This window comes from Artemia sp. Qi Xiang Cuo, chromosome 1, assembly GCF_049724085.1.
Source record: "Artemia sp. Qi Xiang Cuo chromosome 1, ASM4972408v1, whole genome shotgun sequence".
NCBI lineage: Eukaryota > Metazoa > Arthropoda > Branchiopoda > Anostraca > Artemiidae > Artemia > Artemia sp. Qi Xiang Cuo.
In genome coordinates, this window is record NC_142794.1 from 2154455 (window position 1) to 2180192 (window position 25738).

At 35.7% G+C, this 25738-nt stretch overlaps 1 protein-coding gene across 1 annotated transcript in view; it reads right to left on the bottom strand.

Moving 5' to 3' along the window:
* Positions 1-674: 674 nt before the first annotated feature.
* Positions 675-25738, bottom strand: part of LOC148955900 (MYG1 exonuclease) — a 30557-nt gene continuing 5493 nt past the window's right edge. The window contains exons 2-6 of the mRNA XM_089086204.1: positions 21637-21766; positions 14509-14604; positions 7088-7315; positions 2671-2875; positions 675-1028 (exon numbers count right to left, since the gene is read on the bottom strand). Of these exons, the coding sequence (XP_088942330.1) occupies positions 684-1028; positions 2671-2875; positions 7088-7315; positions 14509-14604; positions 21637-21766 (1004 nt within the window). The 3' untranslated portion in view covers positions 675-683. The remainder of the gene's footprint in view (positions 1029-2670; positions 2876-7087; positions 7316-14508; positions 14605-21636; positions 21767-25738) is intronic.

Genomic DNA, 25738 nt, shown 5'->3' on the forward strand with positions numbered 1-25738 from the left:
CAAAAATTCACATGGTCACATCAGAAGAACCTCAAAAATACCGCACTAGTAGTAGAGCCTGAACCGCTATCTTCGAAGATAGCATCAAGGATCAAAATTTAAGAAGGGTCTCTTTGATCCATCAGTTTTTTTGTTTGTTTTTTATACAATAGATGGGCCTCTTCCATCTTCCAGTGGCGTAGTTAGAGGGAGGAAAGGGGGGGGGGCTTTCCCTGGTCACAGCCTCTAGGGGGGGGGACTGAGTTTTTTTTTTAACAACGCTATGATCTACTTATATTGTCGTAGTGATGGTTGAAGAAAGGGCAACATTGCCCCCAGGCCCTGAAAACCCTAGCTACAACGCTGTCCTCCTCATAAAATTTCACTTCAAAAGCATATGCAAGGAGTATGAGTAACTTATAAGAGTGAATACTGGCACCAATATTAGAAAAAATCAGCAGCACCATCTAGGATATGGCGTTTCTTGGCATCTTTTCAATTTTGAAATATATCTTTTTTTTTTAGAAACTGTGATAAGTTACCCGTACTCTTTGGCCACGATAAAGTCAGTCATATATGAGGCCATGACCCCTTCCAAAAATATAACTTTGCTCGCCACAAAGAAAAACGTATGGACTATTACAATCCTGTCCTTTCAGTACGATCCTTCGATTACTCAAACAATAAATAACACATTGGTTTCATTAGGATTTATTCAATGACAGTTTAGCCATTACAATGGCTCCCTCGCGTGTTTTATGTCCTCCAATAAATCCATTGGCATGTACAAAAATAGCACCCTCCATCCCTAATAAATTAGAAAGTTCTTGGTCCCTAATGCCACGCCATTCAGACTTAAGCGGCGTCCTTAATTCAAAGGAGCCAATTGCAACTGGAACTCCACAAACGCGCCATCCACCATTATCGTCAGGGAATATAGCAAACTGAATAGTTTTTTCTATCCCCTTCTCTTCTTCTATAGTAAACAAATGCTCCTTCCACGGAACTCCTCCACTTGGAAACTCAATTATCACACCACTTGGGTCAACCTTGAAAAGACAAAAAGGATATAAGCTTTATGAGCAAGGGATTCCCTTTCTATGACTGTTGCTCTTGATTAGAAAAAGCATAAACAACAATTACGACGGCTATTGTTACTGCATCAAAAAAATTGGCTTCTAAAATTGCTTCAGTTGGCAAGAGAAGCAAATACCGTTTTTTAACAATTAGGAGGTAAGCACAACTTGAAATACTGGCAAATATGAAATACTTACCGATAAATTTAGACATGCTTCGCCACTGTGTCAAATTTTGACATACTTTGTCACTGTTTTGGCACAATATCTGAAATTTGTACTACCTATCTTTTATGCTCTGATGTGAAGTGCAAATATGAATAGGAGAAAGGCAAGGTAAGAAGTAACTTTAATCCAACCTGCAACATACCACCAGAGAGGAGTCTAGGAATCACGAGGAGTCAGAGGAGTCAGTCTAAGAATCAGAGCAGTCGAGGAGTCAGAGAGGAGACAGGAATCTTCATCTCTTGGAGTTCTTTCGTCAGCTAGGAAGTCTTCTCGCTGCTTTCTATATTCCATTGCTAGAATCAGTCTTTTATATATTTCTCACTTAAACTATCTTGCAGCCTAACCTAATTTCCCGCCTTAAATTGGCTGGAATAATAAAAGAAACTTATTTGCAAAGCATTGAGAAAAAGTATTTGTCGCTTATTCCCATTAATATTCATTCAACCCAAGAACATAGGCAGTAGCATAGTCGACTCCTTACGATATGCAGCCCGAGTACTGCTGCCGTCTAGATGCTGCTTACTGTTATCTAGAACAATATTATTGTCATCCGGGTTGCAGCAGTAGCTAGCAACCTAGTAAGAGATTATAACAAAGAACTTGAACACATGATGGCACATAGACTCTGCCTAGTCTAGAGAAATAGCATGTGTCTACCTAAATCTTATTTTAATATCAATTATATCAACTGAAATATATAAAGAAAGTTCATGAAGCCACATAGGACTTTTTTTTTTAATTCAGATTGACTCACATAAAAAGTCTATATTTTATGACTTTTAGGAAACATAATGGATCAAAATTAAATAAATTCGGAGCGGCCCCCATTGTGCTCAAAAATAACTGAATCTGGTAAAAAGTACATTACTAAAAAAGAGAAAAGAGGAAAAATAGGAAAGAAACTCGCATTAAACTGGTTTATTAATAATCGTCTCCACTGATTCTGGCAGGATAGCTGAATTTAGTATCCTGCAGGAAAACAGGAATAATCCTTAAATTAGAAATTATGACTTTTTGTTAAGGACTACCAATTTCCAAAGAATTTGGACACATGACAGGCTTCAATTTGGCAGATCTGGACCCATACTAGTCTGCAATTACGCCGTGATTTGATTTGCATTTGAGAGACAGAAAGACAGCAAGAAAGAGATAGAGCCACCAATGGGGGAGGTGAGGATTTGTCCCACCATATTTCGAAAAAAAAACTTCCTTTGGAGTATTTTTATTGGAAAATACCCGTTTTTGGTATTCCTATCGACATAATCGAAATTATCCCCCCCCCCCTGGATTTCGAAAAAGATAATTGTATTTAAAAAGAGAGAGAGAGGGAGAGGGAGAGAGAAACAGAGAGAGAGGGGGAAAGAGAGAGAGAGAGAAATTAGCTCACATTGAACCGATTATTTACAGCATTTTCGACATTGATTTTTGCAGGATACCAGACTTCTGCAAAATAAGAAACTTTGCTCATAAATTCAGATCCAACTAGTTGTAAAGCCTTTTCAAAACGCTCTTCAATGGTAACTTTTCCAGATTCCAGCCAATTGGGATTAAGGCCACCCACTCGAGAGCTCAATGTCGTCGTAATTCTATACCTACGGGTAAAAGAAATATGTTAAATACTAGGGGAAAAGAAGCTAATAAGGGACAAAGTCTAATAAAAATAAGATATATTCCCCAACAAAAAACGAAAATCGTATGATATATACAAGGTACTTATCTCTGAAAAGGCTCTATGACCAACAAAAAAAGGGGGGGGGGAGATACACATACAACTTAAACACTTACTCATAAGCTAAAAAAAAGGAAGAGAGAGGAAAAGAGAAAAATTTTATTTCAGCAACTTGTAAGATTTTATTCTGTCCACTCAGCATCAACTAGACCGTTTCCAATGTAGATCAAACAGTTATAATAATAATAAACAAAAATTTATGAGAATAATAAACAATACACATGCAGAAATAAAAAAATATATATATATTAGTCCCTAGAACGTGTCAAGCGAGTGATATTCACAAACTCGATCAGGGAAGTGTTCTATATAACATGGCACGCTACTGAACGTTCAAAATCAGACATTGCTGGAGCAAGCGGAACTCAAATATCCTGAGGACTACGAAGGCGATAACTCGTCTAACCAGATGTACTATGTGTTAAACTTAAGGAACCTACGAAGATCACCATGGAGCACAAGAAAAGTGAAAGATGATGCACAGAAAAGAATATATATATTCTTTAAGACGCAGTAAAGGTTAGCTGTAGAAAATCTTTCTTCATGGATAAGATTTATGGCTAAATTAAAAGCGTTAGACAGTGGTTTAAGAGAAGAACAAGTGGGCACATAATATATAATTGAGCAATAATAAACAAACTACTACTAATAAGTCACTGCAGCGCTAAACCCCTTGAGGCAAACACAGCTGCGCACGCGACGAGTTGCTTTTTGTTTGGGTCTAGATGGCAAAAAGTGGATACCCATATAGTTGGGCAATAAGAAAATTACAAATGAAAAAGTTATCTCTGAAACACGCAATTTTGCAATAAGCCTGCAGCTGTAATTTGCACCAAAAGAACAAAATACTTATTTAATTTCGGCTATTTCAGAAATTTCATTACACAGTAGAAAGAAGACGAATTGAAAATATAGAAAACAGGTATAATATTTCGATAAAAGTGATAAAAAGTGAGTTTATGGGTTTTTTTACTTACTTTTCTTTGTATCTTTTGTTTAATTTATTTCTGTCTTTTTTTCCCCCGTTGATGAAGGCTTCGAGACGTGAAGCCGAAATATTCCGATTCTTATTAGTATTAGTAAAAATAAAATTGGAGGTTATTTTCCACTGTCTTATTTTAAATATTAGCCTATACCTCTTACCCGCTTTTCTATATTTTCATTTTGTTCTATTTTATTATGTTACGTTAGCAATGTGTAAACGACAAGAGAAACTTACTATCGACAACTCTTTAAATGTAAACAGTGAAAGCTGGAGCTTGGGGTATTCCTGAAATCTTTCTAATATACATTTTTTCCCCTAAGGAAAGCAGAAAAGAAACATACCGAAACTAGGACAGGAAGTACTAACCTTAAGCTCTAAAAGAACATACTCCGAATTAGCACAAGAAAAATGTATAAAGAACATACTCCGAATTAGCACAGGAAAAATGTATTTTCCATCTCCTTTTGAGTTTTTTAAATTTTAATCAAATCTATATTACGTTAAAAGATCTGGTTGATTTCATCAACCAGAATGCGTAGGAAACGAACATTACCATTAGTCAATCTACTAATAGAGGCTTTAGAAATACTTATTTAAGGTAGTCGAGGACAAAACTGAAGGTAAAAAAAGGCAAAGAATAAGGCACTGGACCAAAAAGTAAGGGTAACTTACAAGAGTAGCAACTGGCACTAGTGTCGACAAAAAAAAACTATAAATGCCATCTACCATTTGGCGAGATATGGTATTTTTTAAGTACAATAATAAGAGTGATTAATTTAATTAATGTAAATGGTAATATAGGGTGGTAATAAATGTCTGATCTCAGTTCCTGACAAAAAAAAAGATTACAAAGCTTGAAAAAAATGTCAAGTGCCGCCAAACGCTAGATGGCTTTGATATTTTTTGTCGATATTAGTGCCAGTTTCCACCCTTATTAATTACACATACTCTTTGCACTGAACTTCAAAGCCCCTACCTGCGGTGCCGATCTCCGTTTCATGGCCCTTCACCCAGGAAGTGCAATGGGGGTTTCGGGGCCAACTAGCCTATGCTTTCGCGCACCCTTCCTGTTTACCTTCCCCAGATTTCTCCAGGTACCCAATCAGAGCTGGGTTGACTCTGGCTGAGCTTACAGAGTCACACCACTGACCCCAATTCTAAACCAATGACCAGCGAAATCAGGACTCGAACCCCTATCCTTGCAGACAAAAGATTTCAAGTCTAGCGAGTTAACCACTCGGGTAGGATGGTCCTCCTAGCCGCCTTGACACACACAAAAAATTAGAGAACTAGATTTAGGAACATTTAGGACAAAAAGAAAACAATATATCTTTTTATATAATTCTCTTGTATGGCCAAAGTCTTTGCACATTTCTCCGCTTTTTCAGAGTAAGAATTTGAATGACGAAGAACAAAGCCTTTTCATTATACAAATTAAAGAAGATAACGAAGAATTTTGTTAAGACAGTGAATACAACCGAAACGAGTATTCCGGGTGTATTAGCAACAAACTCTGGTTTTGCCTATAGTAAAGAGCCATAAGTTTTGAATGTATTATTGTTTCCCCCAGAACCACTTCATAGACTTTAGAATTTTCACTGTTAAAGGAGGGGGAGGGGGCAGCAGCCAAACTCATGTTAATAGTAATTTTTGCTCGTTTTAAGCTTGACTTTAGTTTTCAATTTAACTTTTACTTGTATTAGGATTTTGTTATTCACCTATGTGTCTATTATCTTCATGTTTAATATGATTACTTATTTTAATTTCTGTGCGGTTTGGGTTTCATTTGATAGTAACTTCTAGTCGCTTTAAGTTTGGACTATTACAGGACTTCATTTCTGCTAGTCTTAACTTTAATCTGGCTCTTTAATTTTCTTTGAAAATGTTTGTTTTTAGGGAAGTCATTTTAAATGAAGAATGTAAAACAAATGAAGAAAAAGAACTTCCTTACTCAAAAACGCATCAATAAAAAAACTTCAATCTAAAATCATCAAATTAAAATAAATGTGCATAGAGTTAACGTCCTTACCTTACAAAGGTTCAGCTAAGACCACAGTAGACAGAATATACCCAGTAAGCTTATCGCAGATCATTTCTTGTCTTTGTGAACAAAAAGCTCCTCCCATTTATTTCTGAATTAGCGGGAATGTAGGTTAGTCTATTTCCGAGTGTTTCAATGCACTTTGATGGAAAAAGACGGAAACAGACTAACGTGATTACCTGCTAATTTGACTTCGCCTATGTTTATATCTGCAAAAACGTTCTCCGGAGCACTCACACCCCGATCCGGGTTTTTATAATGGGTGAGATAGAAAATGATCATACTGCTAATTATATAAACTGTGGCTAAGACTGACAAAAAAGGTTTCAAACTATATGAACTGATAAAAATTGGAGAATTGCTTGGGAGACAAATGCATTAGATTCAGGATCTTTCCGAAATTGCAATATTTGCTCCTTTTGCATCCAGTTTTGTATGCCTTTTGAAAACGGGTTCATTTTAATTGGCTACTAATTTTATTTAATACTATATTAAATCATTTTTTTAAATTAAATTCGTGCACATAGGATTAAGTGTGTACTCACCCAAATCTCTATTAGAGACATATTTCTAGTTAATTTCAATTGCATCAGGGACAATTTGTTTGATTCCTAGATCATTGCTGACTAGAACTGTTTCGTCCAGGGAATGGTTGGGGTTATGAAAAATGTGGTTGCTTAAGGCTGAATCGAAGAATATTGAACTATTATCACAATCCAATACTTTTGCTATACTTTATTTGTGCTGCTTTAACCGTGTTCCTACGTTGTGATGTGTTCTACCAAAGAAATAATATCCATAACTTCACGGTATTTACTATTCCTCATCGATAAGTAACTGGGTTTTTATCCTTACCAGAGTTAAGGACTATTCTCTTATTCCTCTCCATTTTTCTCAATGAGAAAAAATGGTTATATACTTTTTTAATTAAATACCATGTATCAATATTTTATATTACAATTAAATTACTTAAAAGTACTACGAGTATGAGCAGAAGTTCTGGTCTAAAAAAAAATCAGCTCTGTTTATCCAGTGAAACTGTCTCATACCTTGAAGGTCCATCGTGGGTGGCAATTCCATTGTCAATGGCGTCTATTTCTTCTACAAAATTTTCATAAACTTTTTTATATAGGTGAGTCATCTTTGGCTCCTCTTGGCAGTTCAGAATTTGGCTTAAAATTCGCTTTCCAAAATGATAATATACTAAACCAGCACTGGAAAGTCTTGTTGTCCATCGGAAATCAGGACTCAAAGAACTCATTGTTTCGGTAAATGACCTTAAAAAAACACAAGAACTAAGAAAAAATCAGACTAAGAAGAAGGGGTTCCCCAAGGACCTGTAACAAAACATAAGGAGATAGTGAGGAATTTTCTGAAGACAGTGAATAAAATATATATTACAGCCTAAGCGAATATTCAGGCAATCTAACTAATGGCCGTTTTGAATTTGATAGCATTTCATATATTAATTACCAGATAAATGTCCTTTTCTCCTTTCATATACATTCGCTTTCCATTGCTCTTTAAATGATTTGGTTTTCAAAGCCTCAAATCTGTTGAAAATACATCAGCATATTTCAATAATATTCTCTTAGAACATTCATAATATTCTCTTAGAACAAGTACAGATTGTTCTCTTAGAACAATACTGAAGTACATTCTTAAGTATTGAGGCGATTTTACTTTGTTTTCGTTTGTGTGATTTTTTGGTAGATTCACATTGAGATCTGGGCTTGTTTATACCCGATAATTAAAGTGAGTTTATTCCTATATTACGAGTTATTATTCCTTAACCTGAGTAGGTTCAGGAAGGTGGTCAGAGCAGAGGGTATCAGCTTGGTTGAAGATATTTCCCAGATAGAAAAAACATCATAGCAGTGGTTCCCTATGCAGATCCAAGGCCAAACAGTTATAGGCTGAAAACTCTAAGCTATAAGAAGACGTAGATTTTAGGCGGGTTCTTACTCATCGTATTAAGCAAGGCTTCCTTCACTGGGCCCTAATAGTGCCTTACGATCACAACAAACACAAAGACTTATCACGATACCGCCAGTGTGTGGCTTCAATGTTAAGATTAAATTTTCACAATTCAACTCCCGAAGTCCACATCGGTTTTAATTATTATAGGCTGACTCACAAAAACTGAGTCAAGATCCAGGCCACAAAGCCCATTGCCTCCATACCAAAATACCAATTCTTGGAAAGAATTGAGACTTAAGAAGTCAATTCTTTTACAGACACTGAAAGTGGTTTTTAGTTGTTTTTACGTTATCTCGTCATTTCAAAGACGATTTTTTGGCTATGCATAAGCTTATTTTGTCTTTAAAATTATGAAAGGGATAGTATTCTAGAAGATCCTTAAAGAATTATTATTACATGATGAACAATATAAAGGACAATGAATTTTCCATTGTCATTACCAAAGCGTTTTTTAATTCGATATTTGCATTTTTTGGTCCCATAGAATATGCTCAGAAGTAGAAATAAATATCCTAAGACATAACAAAATGTCTACTACAAAGCTCCTACGAATTTTTAGCTTAACTATGAAGCTAAAAATCGAATGTTACCTCTTGTTTCCCCCACGACCTGATCTAACCATAAACTCCACCAAATCAAAAGTTATTCGGTTTAACCCTCTAAAACGTGATCTTGATGTCCCAAACCCTCTGTTTCCCCTGTCCACCAGTGCCAAATTACTAGGTGTAATATTATCATCGGATTGTAAATTCAACACCCATGTGGAATCAGTGGCATCGAAGGCCTATAGTGCCCTTCAAACCATTATTACAATGAAACGTTTTGGTTTTTCCAGAGACTAGTTAAGAACTGCCTTCGTGATCTATGTCTGCCCCCACCTAGAATATGCCTGTCCAGTGCAGTGGGGTCCTGCAGTGCAAAATTCACCATCCTTATCTGAAATGCTGGAAAATGTACAAAAACGCACAGTTAAAGTGATTCTTGAAAGGGACTACATAAAATACGATGAAGGACTTAGAACAATTGACCTACCATCGTTGTCCGAAGGAAGAGATAAATTGATAATAAATTTTGGTATATTCCTATTAAACAACAAACACCATAGATTCATACTACCCCCTGATGCCCATATCAATATGAAGACACGGACCAAACTTAAACTGTTACCACCAATGTGGCGCACTCGAAGGTATGAAGATTCTTTCGTGCCGTTTTTTTTTAACAAAATGTATAACAAGAGCTGATATTTTTACCCTTGTTTTTTTTTTTTTTTTTAGTTTGTAAAAATCTGTGTAATTTAGCAAATGCTACGAAACAGATTTATGAATAAACCTGTACCTACCTACCAACCTATCTACTGAAAGATTGTATACAACCAAAAATACAGCTTAAAAAAAGGTGAGACAGAAAATGACATATTTTCTACGATATACATATTCGTAGTTACAGGCGATGCAGACCAGAAACCACCATAATACATGCAAATCCGCTCGATAAATAACAGAGCCAGAAAATTATTATCCGGAAAAAGTTCCATCTATATTAAAGAAAAAATAACAGGGCCAAATGAATATAACGTAAGGAATAAGATTAAATATCAATACATGCAAATCTCTAGACGTTTCATTCATCGTTCCTAACTAATTAAAATAAAATATTAAGGTATACCCGGAAAATGAATTGCTCGTTATAAAACGTGATAAACGTATATATTACGTTATAAAACGTAACTACGTGCCAGTCATTTTTACTCATTTTTTCTGTAAATATGTTTGTTTTTGGGCAATGTTTTTTCACCTAAAGACTTGCCAATGGTGTTGTTCAGCCAACCAATCAGATCCTTCGAATTTTTTTGTCTTATAAATCAGCGTTATGGACCACCTTTAATACCCATTGTGAAAACCACCTCTTAACACTTATGCTCACATCCATCCTTAGGGTAGCATGATAAAACCGTAACAATATAGCAGTTAGATATTTTTTAGTTAGCTTTTGTCGAACATAATAATAAAATGGATAAGCCTATAGACTTCAATTTTTGTAATATATTTATGGCCACTTTCTAGATTATTTTTTTTTTCTCGCGGTTATGACTTGGATTAAATTTGGGGTTCTTTGCAAAAGCTTCAAGCTTCTGCCATTTTGTAAAAACGTACTGCTGAGCGTCGACCGTAGATGCAAATTTATATTAACAGAGACAAAATAAATAGTAAAATTAAAATAATTAAATTCAAATAAATAATAATAATTTAAAAAATAAACTAAAAAAATATTGTTTAATCAATGTAATGAAAACGATTTTGTTCATAAATGAACATTTTGTTAAAATTTGGCCCGAAAATTTTGTGGGAGACATGGGGAAGGGCTAGTCAAGATTTTGCCCCAAGTGCAAGAACCGCTGATGTGGCTGATATACTCCAAGATGGGATGCATTGACCTCAAACAAAAACATTGAAAAGTTAAAAATTATCTTGTTATATCTTTTGACTCTTAGCGTTCGACAAGTTTCTTTAAATTGTTTCTTAACTTTTGATGTATCTTTTCAACTTTGATTTTACAAAAATGTAACAACTCTGTTATACCAATAGTTATTCATAATGAATATTTCCTGAAAAGCAAAAAATGTCAGCTACACATATTGAATGGAGAGTAATGCTGATTTATAAGATTAGTGACAATTATTACAAATATCGATACAAAAAAGGAAGTTATTTGAAAAATTGACCATACTTCCATCGTCCTAAGTTTATCTCAATAGACTGACATAAGTAATTGGATTTCCACTATGCTCCTGCAAAGTTTTCAAAAATACTATTCATTTTAGGAGTTTATTGATTCGCAAAATAAAGAAAGCAGTTAAATTCGTCAGTTTTCTTAAACTGTGACAATTTGTATTTAACCCTAGTATCCAGTAGCCTAGAACACTTTCCACCATCAGGCTGAGTTTGCCTTCTAAGTCTAGCCAATTCTTGTCTACCCACGAATAACGGTTCAGCACCTTTCCAGCGGCACAAATAAAAAGCTCAAAAGGCTTTGCCAGCCCACGAATATCATCCTTAGTTTTTATTGAAGTCGGCACTGTACAGCTACATGACTAGCTCAGAGCCGGTTAAAGTACAATATTCCATTAAAGTACAATATTTTAAGAAAGCTCATATATCTTAGTTTTATGGCTCTGGAGTTTTTAGCAAGGGACGAGATTTTAGTGTGGAACTTACCTTAGAACTGGAGCAAAATTCCTGGTTTAAAATACATAGCTTAAATCTCTGTATATTTACATCTATGGTAAATTAAAGGAAGTATTAACTCACCAATGATAAAGGATCAAGAGGCCAGAACCTAATTAGCCTCTCGTCCACCCCTAAAATTTTGGTAAATTAACTTCTACTACTACTAACAACTCATTTCAGCACCAAGCCACCTGAGGCAAACAAAGGCATGCACGCTCCTCCTCCATCCCAATCTATCCAAAGCCCTCCTATTTACACCCTCCCAGGATTTTCCTTAAACGAGTAAGCGTAATAAACTAGTTTAGTTTCTATCAGGGTTACAAACTTGTTCTTCTATTAAATAGTTACGGTAAACAATCCGTTTTTAGACATTTCTTTTATCTTAAATAAAATAATTTAGCTGGATCGGAAGCCCATTGGACCAAAGCCAGAAAACAGCTCTTCTAGTTTCACAATATTCTTCAAAATATCCAAGACTCTTTCTCTGAAAAGAGACTGCTCACATTATTACCAACCATCTCTTGGCCATGAGTAGCATAAGAGCTGGTCTCTACTTATATTCCTCAGCCTCATTTTCATTAATTTTTATTATCTTTTTATTTTATAATTTATATAGATTTCAAAAATATTTTTTTAACTACGAGGGTTATTCAGAAAGCAGATTACGTTTTCGTCCGTACCTGCGAGACGCGGGTTTGGCTCAGACAACTTGGTGTTTGAGCGTTACGCTGCTCAGTCGGCATCTAGCCGTGCTAGCGACAGGTTCGTGTTGTATACCGTCGAGCTGCAGTTACATTTGAAATGTCTAGCTTGATTGAAAATTCTTCAAACTGTGAGGTGCATGCAGTAGCAAGGTTTTGTTTGCAAAAAAATAGAAATTTATCGTCAGCTTTGTCAAGTGTATGCGGACAACCTTCTCACCGAAGGTGGGGTGCGCCAATAATGCATTTGATTTAAAAATGAAAGAACAAATGTACATGATAAAGAGCGAAGTGGAACACCCAGCATGGTGACTGCCGAATTTATTCTAAAAAATTTATACAAAAGCCCAAAAAAAAGAAGATTCATGGTCACATAACAATCGCTTAACAGAACTCTCACTAATTTCGTATAGTTTGTTGCACGAAATAATCACTGATAAGCTATGTTATGCACAGATAAGCTCGGTTATGCATAGATTTTGTGCAAGATGGGAACCAAAAATTATGACAGAAACCCAGAAAATCAAGATCCTAGCAGTACAATTTTACGAGGAAAGAATTGCCGCGTTCTTTCATCGCTATGATAAGTGCCTAATTTTATGCAGCAGCTAAGTTGAAAAGTAGTTTCTAAGTTTGGCTTTCAACTGAACATAATATAATTTTTTTTATTCCTTGTTTATTTTGAGTTCCAAAACATAATCTGTTTTTCTGAATACACCCGGATTATTAATCATATTACTTTTGCTTTTAATTTTATTACGTCTACATTCTACATTTTCACACACTATGTATCGTATTATCTTCAGTATTTTTTTCTTTTTTTTTATTTCTCCACTTGTGATTCTCTATCTATCTTAACATATGTTTATATCTAAACGTATTTATTCATTAATTCATACCATGTTTGTGGGACAACGATGTGATTTTTTGAGAACCACATTTTTGAGATTTTTTGAGAATATGAGCTTTTACGAGAATATGTGCTGACTAACGATTTGCAAGAAGATACATATGAGGTAAGATAAGATATTTATTTTTAAAAATTCATGTCACAAGCCCCGAATGACAGAATTCGCTTTTCGGAGTCATAAAAACAAAAAGCGCAAGAACTAAAAAACTGGCAAACAATTCCAAAAAGCAGCAATATCAGAGTGGCAAAACCATTCATTAGTCAAAAATACTAAGCTGCAAAATGTCAGAAAGTTAAAAATGTAAAAAGTGATAAAACCAAAAAAAAAATGAAATAAAATATACACTAAAAAAGGTTTAAAAAAGAACACATAAAAACGGGGAGGGAACAAACAAGCAAACGAACATAACGAAAATAAGCGAACATTTGATTCATGAGAAACCTGCAATGGATTGCTTCAAGGCAAACGGGACAATACTTGAATATTGACAAATCAATCTTATCTGAGAGGCAATAAGAAGCTTTGCACAGTAAAAATTTGGAGTCTTAATTTATCGTCGATTCCAAATTTCGTTATAATTCTTCTTTTTTTGCGAACCATTTACATTCAAAGACTAATTTTTTTTTAAATCCTCTACTTTTTTTCAAAAAACCGCATCTTTCCACAAAACAAATTAAATAGACAAAATAAATAAATACATTAATTAAATGCACATACACAAGATTTAACATGGAAAGGAGTCAAATAGCAATAAAAAACCCTTAGTTGATAATTTAAATAAGATGAACCTGGAAATATTTAGCATTTCGAGGGGATCAGGCCCCGAGATCAAACCCTTCTTCAAACATCCCTGAATGGGGAATAGAGTTGCTATGAACATCTGCGCCAAGTTTGCGGGAACATTTGCACAGTTTGGCATTGACATTCATCAAAAAGTTGGCTCTAAGATATAAATAACGATAGCGCGATTTCCCTAAGCATATTTATAACTACCATCAACAAGTTATTGCAGCAGAAAGCCATATGAGGACATCACGGAAGCACAGTTGTATCAGTTAGAGCTGTATCAGTTTCTTAGCTAAATTTACCCAAGAAATCCCTTCTCCTCGAGAGAGGGTCTTGCGACAGGCAGGTTAAACCACAGTATCGTTAGTTTTCAGCCCTATAATAATAGCAATAATACAATATATTATATATGAGAACCTGTATATATACTATTCCCATTATATATGAGAAAAAGACACAGTACAAAAGAAAAGAGACTGATAAATTGGGACCGAAAAGGAAGCGCAGAGGAAAAGAAAAGGTATTAAAGAATCATCAATAAATAAGAACAAGAAAAGGAATAGCGTAACACCTGAAAAAAAGACAGAAAACCGATAAATTATATTTAGCCTACCCATTCATTTGCAATAACTATATATTTAGTTTTTGGCTGGCTATTACGTGTAACAACAAGAAGGTGAAGGTCACCTAAGTTTTAACGTCGAAATATGAGATTTTTTGCGGGTCCATGGTGGCAGTTTTAGAACATGGTTGACAAATCGAAAAAATGAGGAGGAGACAATTGTCGACTATCCACTACGCTGTCGCAAATTATAGCTTTTTAATTTAAAAGAAATATACCTTTTACCTAAATAAATCTTACTTTTGATGATGATCATATCTATGTCTTGAAGGATCAAATATTGCTCCAACATCAACAACGATATCACAAGTGTCCAATATAGCCATGTTTCTGGATCTGGAAAAAAAAATAATGAACGGATAATGCGAAAATGAAAATTGATTTTGACAAATCGCTTTAAATGCCAGGGGAACTTCTTTCCCCTGGCATCATCAAAAACATGAGCCTGTACATAAGAAGGAATCATCTATATGAGAAGAACGAAAAAATAATTGGTTAAAAATGTACATTTGTGTGTTTGTCTACTCTTCCAGCCAGGAAAATAATCTGAACTTAGGGTTAGGTAATTTCATAACAAAATTGTTTGAGAACAAATTTGTTCTCAAACAAATTACCCTTATAATTTACCCTCAAATTATGTGAATAAAATACTAATGTTAGTATTTTCACTTGACTATTTAGCATTAAGAAAATTCAAACGAAAAAATTCAAAACAGGCTTTAATACTTTAATTTCAATTTGTATTTTGACTAAAGGTCTAGTTTTATGAAGTTCTACTTCTTAATTTTGTTAAAGTACATAGAATGATTTGCTTTTAATTTTAGGTCATGTATTTTTAACTAATCAGGGTTAGGTTATTCTTCAGAACATAGGCTAATTAAAGAAAAATAGAGCAATGAACGACGAGACAATACGAAAAAAAATTACATACATAGACAGGGTTGTCACAGCCAGTATTACCTTACTATACACGGTACTCCATGAAGGGATCAAAAATCAAATACTACCTTCCTCGAGGAATGCGTGCGCCTAAGAAACTATATGGCCTAACACAATCAACTAACCATAGCCACCTCTTGCACCACGATATAATCCGTGATCTTTCGTTTCTTCCAACAAATCTCCCTATTGAGTCTCCAATGCTTTCTACTATGTTCTAATATTACAACGTGGCACAACCAACATTTAGAGTACCAAAGACATAAAAGCTAAAACTACGTTCCTCCCTCCCCCTCACGGCGCATATCTTAGTTTTATTGATACCAGAAAACTATGATTTTTTAAGATTTTTCTTCGGATTGTTTCAAACTTATAAAGTTTGTAGGGTAGTACCACATTTTCGTCACTGTTGACACGTTGAACCTTGATAATAAATAAGACCAGCCAAATAGTTAAATTAGACATAAAATTAAAACACTAACAATCTATTGATTCCCAAAGACTTTTGATTTAATTTAAAACTGAAGTCTCGATTTTCACAACACTTTAAATATGTATAGCCTATATTGTGTATAATATATGTGATATGTGTAATAGCCTATATGCGGTATATAGCCTGCGACTGCGTAGGTTTCCACTTAGCCCATTCAAACAATCGTATTTCATTTACACTGTCCTTGGTAATCCAATTGAAGTAAATTACCTTTTTTAATCTGTTAGACCATATGGACAATTGGTCTGAATCTCTACTAAAGTGATTATATATATATAATTGCTTGTATTTTTTGTCTTTTATATTTTGCTACTGCTTCTAATACAAGATGATCAGCAAGAAAAGACATTGTGTTAAATATAAAATTGGATTCATCCAGACGGAAGAAGCTTTAAATAAAATGCTCAATGTAGAAGAAGGAAAACAATTTACAATTTAGCACAGGTCGTACCAAAACAATGGCCGTCACGTCATTTCTCGTTTTATTTATTATTACACATTCATTTTTTCCATTCATCTTAGTAAAATTCATAATTATTTCATCATTTTCATTTTTTTTTTTCATTTCAATATACAATTTTCACCCTTGGCATTAGAAAAACTGATGTTCAAGATTGGCATACATTTATCTAGATACTAACGTCACGGATAAACAACAGAAGCAAAAACTTGAAATGGAAAGAAATCGGTTTAATAAGGTTTTATGCGTTCTCAGCTATTCCCTACCAATACTATGCCTTTGTATCTTTCGCCAGATTCATGGTATCGACGGAAGGACTGCCCTTTTAAGCTTCCATGTTTCCCAATTTCAAAAAGCTTTGCCAAAAATTTTCGCTCTGGTCGGTCAATCATTAGTTTTATGAATTGAAGCTGAGGAATGTTTAACTGGATAAGTTACAAATGGAATACATAATTGGCGCTGTATTAGAGCGCAATTTGTAACTATAATGTTACCCGTACGTAATTATATTCAGGACAGTTTATCAACATCAGAGCTCTACATATGCTCCAAAATGACTATATTCCAAGGCAAAGGGTATGGGTAACTTATGAGTGGGAACTGCCGCAAGTGTTGACAAAGAAACTCTCAACGCCATCTAGTGCATGGCGACACTTGAAATGTTTTTCAAACTCTGTAGTCATTTTTGTGTCAGGAAATGAAATCAGACACTTATTACTGCTCTAATTTTACACACTAATTAAATTACTTATTCCTATTTTAAACTGAAAAAATTAACCGTCGGCAAACGCTAGATGGTGTTGTTTCTTATCCACACTAGCACCAGTTCCCACTCTTATAAGTTACCCATACTCTTTGTTCTATGGTACGAACATAAACATTAGAAGCTTTTGCTTTTCCAAGGAATTCATTTTTCTCATAACAAAGATATTAAGTCAAAAGAGTGTCAGAAATTCCTTAAAAAGATTCTCCAGAATAATTCTGGAAATTAACCTTCAATGAAAAGTTTCTGATTTAAAATCAAGAAAATATTCCTTTTTTAATTACTTTCTACTTGTTACACATGGTTACAAAGCTGCCATTTCACTGGCACTAAATTATTGGCATTTTTATTGCAGTTATCGGCAGTACTTTGAGGTTACCAGTAGGTCCTTCATTGATGATATCTAGTTTAGGGAAAATAAAATGAGACTGCGATAAGGTTTATATAGAAGCTGAATATTTTGAAGATTTATAGTGCATACTTTTTACAATGGATACTTGAATTTTTGAAGGCTTTGAGTCACTGACGTACTTCTACTTCTGACGGGAACTAGACGCTGCTCCGACTCGACCGGCATTCATAATTCCACAAATAGAAGTCTTCCATGAGCCACGGTCATATACAACGGCTTTGACGTGGTTGAGCCAATCTCTATCCCAGAGCCGACCAAAGAAATGGAGGCCTCCAAGCGGTTCTACATCACCTTTTAACATATTGGGACGGGGGTCAGTGGGGTGATTCTGTAAGCTCAGCCAGGGTTGACGCAGCTCTAAATGGGTACCTGGAGAACTCTGGGGAAGGTAAGCAGGAAGGGTGTGCGGAAGCACAGGTCGACTGGCCCCCAGCCCTCCATTGTACTTCCTGGCTGAAGGGCCACGGAACAGAGATAAGCAACGCCGGTTTGAACCTTGAGGGTCTAGTGCTGTCATACTTACTTACTTACCTTTTACCATAAATCACCGATCTTTCTGATGACCTCCGAGAAAACGTTTCCAATTTTCGGGCAGCTGTGCTTTGATAGCAGACTTCAGTCTTTTTACAATTTCTGAAACGGAGTATATTGATCCCAGAAAGATTTAGCCATAGGACCTTTCACAAAAATCATGGAACTTCCAAACTACATACATGTTTCATAGAGACTATGGTGGGATATAAATACGCGGAAAGAGGCGTCCACTGAAAAAGGAACAAAACTTATACATATATTTCAGCAGTTTACTTGAGCGCTATCTTTTCTTATTTTTTTGGAAAGGATCCTGTAGAATTAGCTTGTAAATGAGCCATTAACATATATTTATGATCTCGCAGCAGCCTGGTATCATAGGCAGCGCAATAGCGCTGCCTAAGTAAAGAACGATGTTGGCACAGCGTATTATTTATTATTTTTTGGTTGGTCTTAGACCAGGGAACTTCGTATCGAATAAGTTGTCGTAAAAACTTCGAAAAGGGCTCGTTCGATTGAATTGGAGTGGGTTGTGCCCTTTTTAATATTCGAAAGTGACTGGAAGGCAACTAACACCCCTTCCACGCCCACCATTTCCCCAAACAAATCCAATCAAAATTTTGAGACAGCCATTTTGTTCAACGTAGTTGAAAGATCTAGAAATTATGTCTTTGAGGAGGACACTCCCCCCACAGTCCTCAGAGCAAGGCTTGAAATTTATGCTCTGGGGTCATATAAAGTTTTTATTGAAAGCGTTGTCGTAGAAACTTACAAAAGGGCTCATTTAAGTGTAAATTCAAGGGGCTAGTGCCCTTTTTAATAGTTGAAATTAGTTGGAAGGCGAATAAGCCCCCTCTCACGCCCACCATTTCCCAAAACACATCCAATCAAAATTCTGAGATAGCCATTTTGTTCAACGTTGTTGAAAGTTCTGGAAATTAAAAAAAAGTTCTGGAAATTAAAGAAAGTTCTAAACCTTATATGCCCTGGGGGCATATAAGGTTTTTATGGAAAGCGTCGCGGTAAAACTTCAAAAAGGGCTCATTCAATTAGAAATTGAAATGGGTAGTGCCCTTTTTAATAGTTGAAAGTGATTTGAGGGCAACTACCCCCCTATCACACCCACCATTTCCCCAAACACATGCAATCAAAATTTCAAGATATGTATTTTGTTCAACTCAGTTGAAAGTTTTGGAAAATAGGTCTTTGAGCATGGTTACCCCCTCAGAGCTCTCAGGGCAAGGGTTGTAAGTTATGCCCTGGGGCATATTAGGTTTTATAGAAAGCGTTGTCGTAGAAACTTCAAAAAGGGCTCATTTGATTGGAAATTGAAATGACTAGTGTAATTTTCAATAGTCGAAAGTAATTGGGGGGCAATTAACCCCCTTTCACGCCAACCCTTTCCAAACACATTAAATCAGAAGTTTCAGATAGCCATTTTGTTCAAATTAGTTGAAAGGTCCAGAAATCATGTCTTTGAGGATGCCAACCCCCCCCCCCCCTCCATATCCCTCAGGGGAAGGATATTAAGTTATGCCCTTTGGGCATGTAAGATTTTTATAGAAAGCGCTGTCCTAGAAACTTCAAAAAGGACTTATTCAATTGGAAATTGAAAGGGCTAGTGCCCTTTTTAATAGTAAAAAGTGATTGGAGGGCAACTAACCCTCTCATGCCCATTATTTCCCCAAACACATCCAATCAAACTTTTGTGATAGCCATATTTTTCAACGTATTTGGGATTTGAAGAAATTAGGTCTTTAAGGATGACCCCCCCCCCAGTCCTCAGGGTAAGAATTGTAAAGTACGCCCTGGGGGCATACAAGGTTTTTACAGAAAGCGGTGTTATAGAAACTTAAAAAGGCTCATTCGATTGGAAATTAAGAGAGCTAGTGCTCTTTTTAATAGTCGAAAGTGATTGAAGGGCTACAAACCCCCTCCTCACGCCCATCATTTCCGCAAACACATCCAATCAAAATTTTGAGATAACCATTTAGTTCAACGTAGTTTAAAGTTTTGGAAATTAGGTATTTGAGGATGACCCCCCCCCCCTATAACCCTCCAGGCAAGGGCTGTAAGTTATGCCCAGGGGGCATATAAGGTTATTATAGAAAGTGCTGTCGTAGAAACTTCCAAAAAGGCTCATTCAATTGGAAATTGAAAGGGCTAGTGGCCTTTTTAATAGTAGAAAGCGATTGGAGGGCAACTAACCCTCCTCTCACATCGAACATTTCCCCAAACACATCCAATCAAATTTTGAGACACCCATTTTTTTCAACATAGTTGAGAGTTAAAGAAATTAGGTCTTTAAGTATGAAAACCTCCCACAGCCCTCAGGGTAAGGGTTGTAAATTATGCCCTGGCGGTATATAAGGATTTATATACCGCCAGAAAGCGGTGTTGTAGATACTTAAAAAAAGGCTCATTCGATTGAAAATTGAGAGAGCTTGTGCTCTTTTTAATAGTCAAAAGTGATTTAAGGGCAACAAACCCCCCTCTCAAGCCCACACTTTCCGCAAACACATCCAATCAAGATTTGAGATAACAATTTTGTTCAACGTAATTTAAAGTTCTAGAAATTAGGTCTTAAAGGACGACCCCCCCCCCTCCCAACCCTCAGGACAAGGGTTGTAAGTTAAGCCCTGGGAGCATATAAGGTTTATATATAAAGTGTTGCTGTAGAAACTTCAAAAAGGGCTCATTCGATTGGAAATTAAAAGGGCTAATGCCCTTTTTAATAGTCGAAAGTGATTGGAGGACAACTAATCCCCTCTCACGCCCACCATTTTCCCGAACACATTCAATCAAAATTTTGAGATACGCTCATTTCATCCCAATTAATGGCTCATTCAATTGGGAATTAAGAGAGCTAGTGCCATTATTAATAGTCAACAGAGATTGGAGGGCGAATGCCTCCCCCCCCCCCAACGCCCATTCCTATCGACATTTTGATACAGCAATTTTGTTGAGCATAGTTGATGGGTCCAAAATTATGCTTTTGAGTATGACAACCCCCCCCCGTAGCCCTTAGGGCTAAGGTTGTAAGTTATGCTCTGGGGGCATATCAAGTTTTTATACTATGTGTTGTCATAGAAACTTCAAAAAGGGTTTCATTTATTTATTGATACTGATTTGTGGTAGTTGTATACTTAGTAGAACATTTGATTCTATTTTTGTCCATTTTTGGTTTAATGAAGTTCTTTACTTTTTTTTGAAAAACTTATTTTGTGGAAAAAGTTTTTTTAATTAATTTCCAAAAAATAAAGAAAAAATAGGAGACACTTCACTGTTACCCATTCAAAAAAAGCAAGTTTCCTTGTTTTTTCAGGGGAGTTGGTCAAAACCTCTGGTTTACAGTTATTGACCATGGTAATCCTAATTGGATCAGTCATTTCAAAGGGTGCCTAGCTTTCTTTCAAAATTCCCGAGAGCCTGTTTTCAGAAAAAAATTTACCATGCAATAAATGTAATTAATAGTAATTATTCAGAAAAAAATACCCAAAAAATTCTTCTCACTCAACAATTGTTTTCCAAAAAACATGTTTTCAAACTTTTGAATACTGTGGTTTGTGGTTCAATCTTTACTAAGTTGCAGATATTGGTGCAACATTGAGGAAACAGATAGGCGAATAAATTGACTGCATGGAGTTTCTCTGAAATGGTCGTTCGATTTTAGACAGTATGTTGCCATTAAAGTTACCAAATAACTTTGGCATCTGTATTTTCTGGGAGATTCGTCTGTCGCCTTACCAAATAGTTACCTTTAAATTTACCTAATAATTGTTGCATCTGCATATTCTGGGAGATTCTTCAGCATTGATATAGCTAGGACTTCATCACAATGAAAGTTTCCATCATGTGTTCCAATACAAAGCTTACCATCTGCCTTCATTGTGAACAATCCTGGAATTGAAACAATTTAAAAATAACAAAAAAAACTGTTAAGTCTGATAATGTAGAGAGGTGTCAAAATTTTGCTAATTATTTTAAGACACAAGAATACATTCAGAAAATAATTATTCAATTTATTCATAAATAAATTAAGCAGTCAGCTGAATAGACCCATCCTGCTATTTACATACCATAAATACGAAAAATTTCCAATCAATGCACATCTTTCAGGCCCATAACTGTTTCAACCAGTCTATGCAAGCCTTATGAACTACTGTTTATAAAAGAGTTTGAAGAAAAATTTTACATACCTCCACATAAATTTGTCTTTCATCATGGCATTAGATGTGTAGACGCCCTTGCAGTTGTTACTAATGCTCTGCTTGATGCTTCTTGCACAGGTAGTTCACCACGCGTTCGAATCCCTGATCCACCCCCTTATGCTTCTAAGGGCTGTTAAAAGGGGAGTAAATCCGACTATCATCAAATCTCAAAGCCATATGCATGCTAAGCTACGAGTCCATCTCAAAATCCCTCATAAGCAAGATGAAATGGCAAATCCACTGGATATAGCTGTACCAGTTAAGAGAGGAACCAGGCAAGGTGCAATTGCCTCACCTTGTCATTTCAATAACTATGTCCTCGAAGCTCAGGACCAGTGCGAAATGTCTTGCATTCTTTCTGATATCAATATCTCCTTAGTCACTTATGCTGATGACATTTTTAACAATAGCCGAACTTTGGACAAATTTGGGAAATTTTCCGAAAACTGTAAGCAGAATACTTAAAATCTGGTCTTGAATTTAACGCTGAAAAGTCCGACGTAGTGCTTTTTAACTGGAAAGGCCCACTTCCTCGTGAAATTGTTTTCGGGAATTCAAAGATCTATCCTTCTGACCAAATCGTTTACCTTGGTATTCCCAGTGGAAATATCATTTCTCACACTCATCTCCTAACAGAAGTCATCAAATGCTGCATATCAGCCTCATATACTTCCTGCTAAGTCTCTGCTAAGCTTCATTTCAATCGCCGTCATCTTCCAACGCTGCACAACACTGTTGCTCTCCCATCCTCTACATTGTACCCTTCTGGAAGATTCTTATAAATGCTGATAAATTGCAAATCCGCTCCACTTTCCTCTGTTTTGAAAAATACCTACCAAGATATCCAAATTGGACATGTAATTCAAAACTCATCAATAGTCTTTACATAGCATATCCTACTATAGCTGCTGCTAAGCTTATGGAGAAATACAACCATAAGATTTCACAACACGTTTGGAGCCAACTTCTTCAACTCTAATTACACTGTCATAGCTGATATTTTGCTTTTGTTTTTTCTCTTTATAGTGCTCTGTCATTCTCTTTTTGTATGAAGATGGGTTTTCAATAAATAATAATACATACATTTCTAGCTATGCCAACATGATAGGTAGTATTTTACCACAACATATATTAAAGTTTTACCATAGATCCACACAGAATACAAATCAACTAATTGCTAATTTGAAACCAACTACAATTCAATTCAGAAGCAAAAAAACTCCAAACACATGAATATTAATGAAGCAAGTGTCAATTCAAACATGAATTTAATCGGTGACCTAGTTCCAGAGGTCAGTGACAACTTAAACAAAAAGTCAATCAATATTACAGATCCTCAGGTCAGTGACAATTTAAGTGTGAACTCAGCTAATATTCCAGACACAGAGGTCAGTGACAACTTGAGTATTATTAGTAAATTGGTTCCTGAAGTCAAATCAGGGAAGAATTCTATTGCCTGCCAATTGCACTTGGCCAACGAGTGTATAAAAAAGAGTGATTGTACCTTTGTTCACCCACGTATGTCTTTTTTAACTACTGGCCACTGTAACAACAATTATTGCTCCCTTCCCCATTCCAAACCCTGCCATAAATTTCAAAGTGGCCTATGTTTTCGAACTAAGTGCATGTTATTATATTTGGAAAACAGGGATTATTGTGCTATAGCCAGGCGTAGTAAAACTTTTAATATGAAAATAGTTACAAATTCTCAATCAACCCACAAGCGGAGCCCCCTTCATTCAATTAGTAAAATTAACTCATCAGCGCATACTCTTCCTTTTTTATAACAAATCCACCCTGCTCATTCAAAAAACTTCCACCTTTACCACCCAGAAAAAAAAACTCCATTTTCCCAGCAAAATCCGTTCTCTATCAACCAAAAACGTAAATTTGTACAGCAATTCCAGACTAGGGTTGACTTTGTTTTATCCAAATGCTGGTATTTTTTTTACTAGGTGATGCAAATGACCTAAAGATGGACTCTATTTGTACCTGTCTTAGTATTAAACAATTAGTTAAAATTCCGACAACAAGAGGAAATACGTCCCTTGATATCATTTGTTCAAATATGAATAAGTTTTACAGCCCTCCCCAAGCCCTGCCTCCATTAGGTGGTAGTTACCATTACTGTCTCTTTTACCCCCTTCCTTGTCTTTCCTACACTCTTTCACAACCATAAGTGGATTTTACCGTCCCCTCAGTCATTCGGGTCTTTTTTTCATTTGGCTCTTGGTTGTCTAAGGAATGTTAGTCCAACATTTATGATCTGAATAATCTTGATGACAAAATCCTTACTTTCCACAAAAACTGAATGATAATTATATATCTCATTTTCCCCAAAAAAAGTTAAGGAAATGCTCTAATGATAAAGCCTATATAAATGATCATATTAAAATGTTAATCCGGAAAAAATTAAACTTATTCAAAAGAGGTAAAATAGAGGAAGCAAATAATTTAAGAAAATGCTTAAAAAAAACAAATTAGAAAATCTGCCAGAACTTATTATAAAAAAAAAGTTAAAGACCTATGCCAGGATAAACCCCAAAATTGGTATTCCCAGATTAAAATACTTGCTGGCAACAGACCAGATCCACTAAACTTTAATTTCAATGAACCTCCAAAGACGACATCAAGTAATCTGACCGAGCTCCTTGCTTCATTTGTCCAAAGCCTCCGTCCCCTATTATATGTAACTCCTATCGTTGCAACCCCTTTAATCTCTCTAACATTTCCCCATTTGCCATGGTAAAAAAAATTGAAAAATTAAAAAATTAAGCACTTGCCCACTGGATATTCCTGTCCTGCATACTAAAGCCTTTAGTGATTACCTCTCAAAGCCCCTTTCTATTCTTTTCAATCAATGCCCTCAATCTGGACTGTTCCCTTTCCTTTGGAAACAAGGTTTCATAACTCCAATAAAAAAGAAAACGGTAAGCCTGGCTTTAATGGCATTCGTACTATCTCTATGACTTTTACTTTTTCAAAATTATATGAAAGCTTCCTTACGGACTGCCTTAGGGACCAAGTCCATCCCCTTGTTGACCCTAGGCAATTTGGAAATCTTACATCTACATCAACCTCACATTACCTTATCTACCTCATTGACTCCATGGGTAGACTACTTGAGAGACCAAACACATGGCTAAACCTAATTTCTGTAGACCTACAAAAGGCTTTTGACCTGGTTAACCATAATATCTTGATAGAAAAACTTATTGAAGAATTCCAGGTCAAAACATTTTTAGTAAAGCTTGTTGCCTCATTTCTTTCTAACAGATCACAGGTAGTCAAATATCAAGATTGCTATTCCATCCACCTTCGTATTCACAATGGTATTCCCCAAGATACTATACTTTGCCCCTTCCTGTTTTCCATCATGATCAACAGCCTTTCAATGGATTGCCCTGAAAGATGGAAATTTGTCGACGACCTAACAGTTGTAGAGACGTGTTATAAAAATATTTATAGTAATCCAATGGGTATCTTCCATGCCATTGCAGGCGATGCTTCTTCTCTTGATATGACAGTTAATCCTTATAAATCCACCATATTATCTGTCAGTTTCCTAAAGTCCCCTCCTCTTTTCCTTCATCCTATTCCTCCTGAGATTTCAGCTTCTTCCTTTAAACTCTTAGGTGTTACCATATCTTCTGATTTGAAG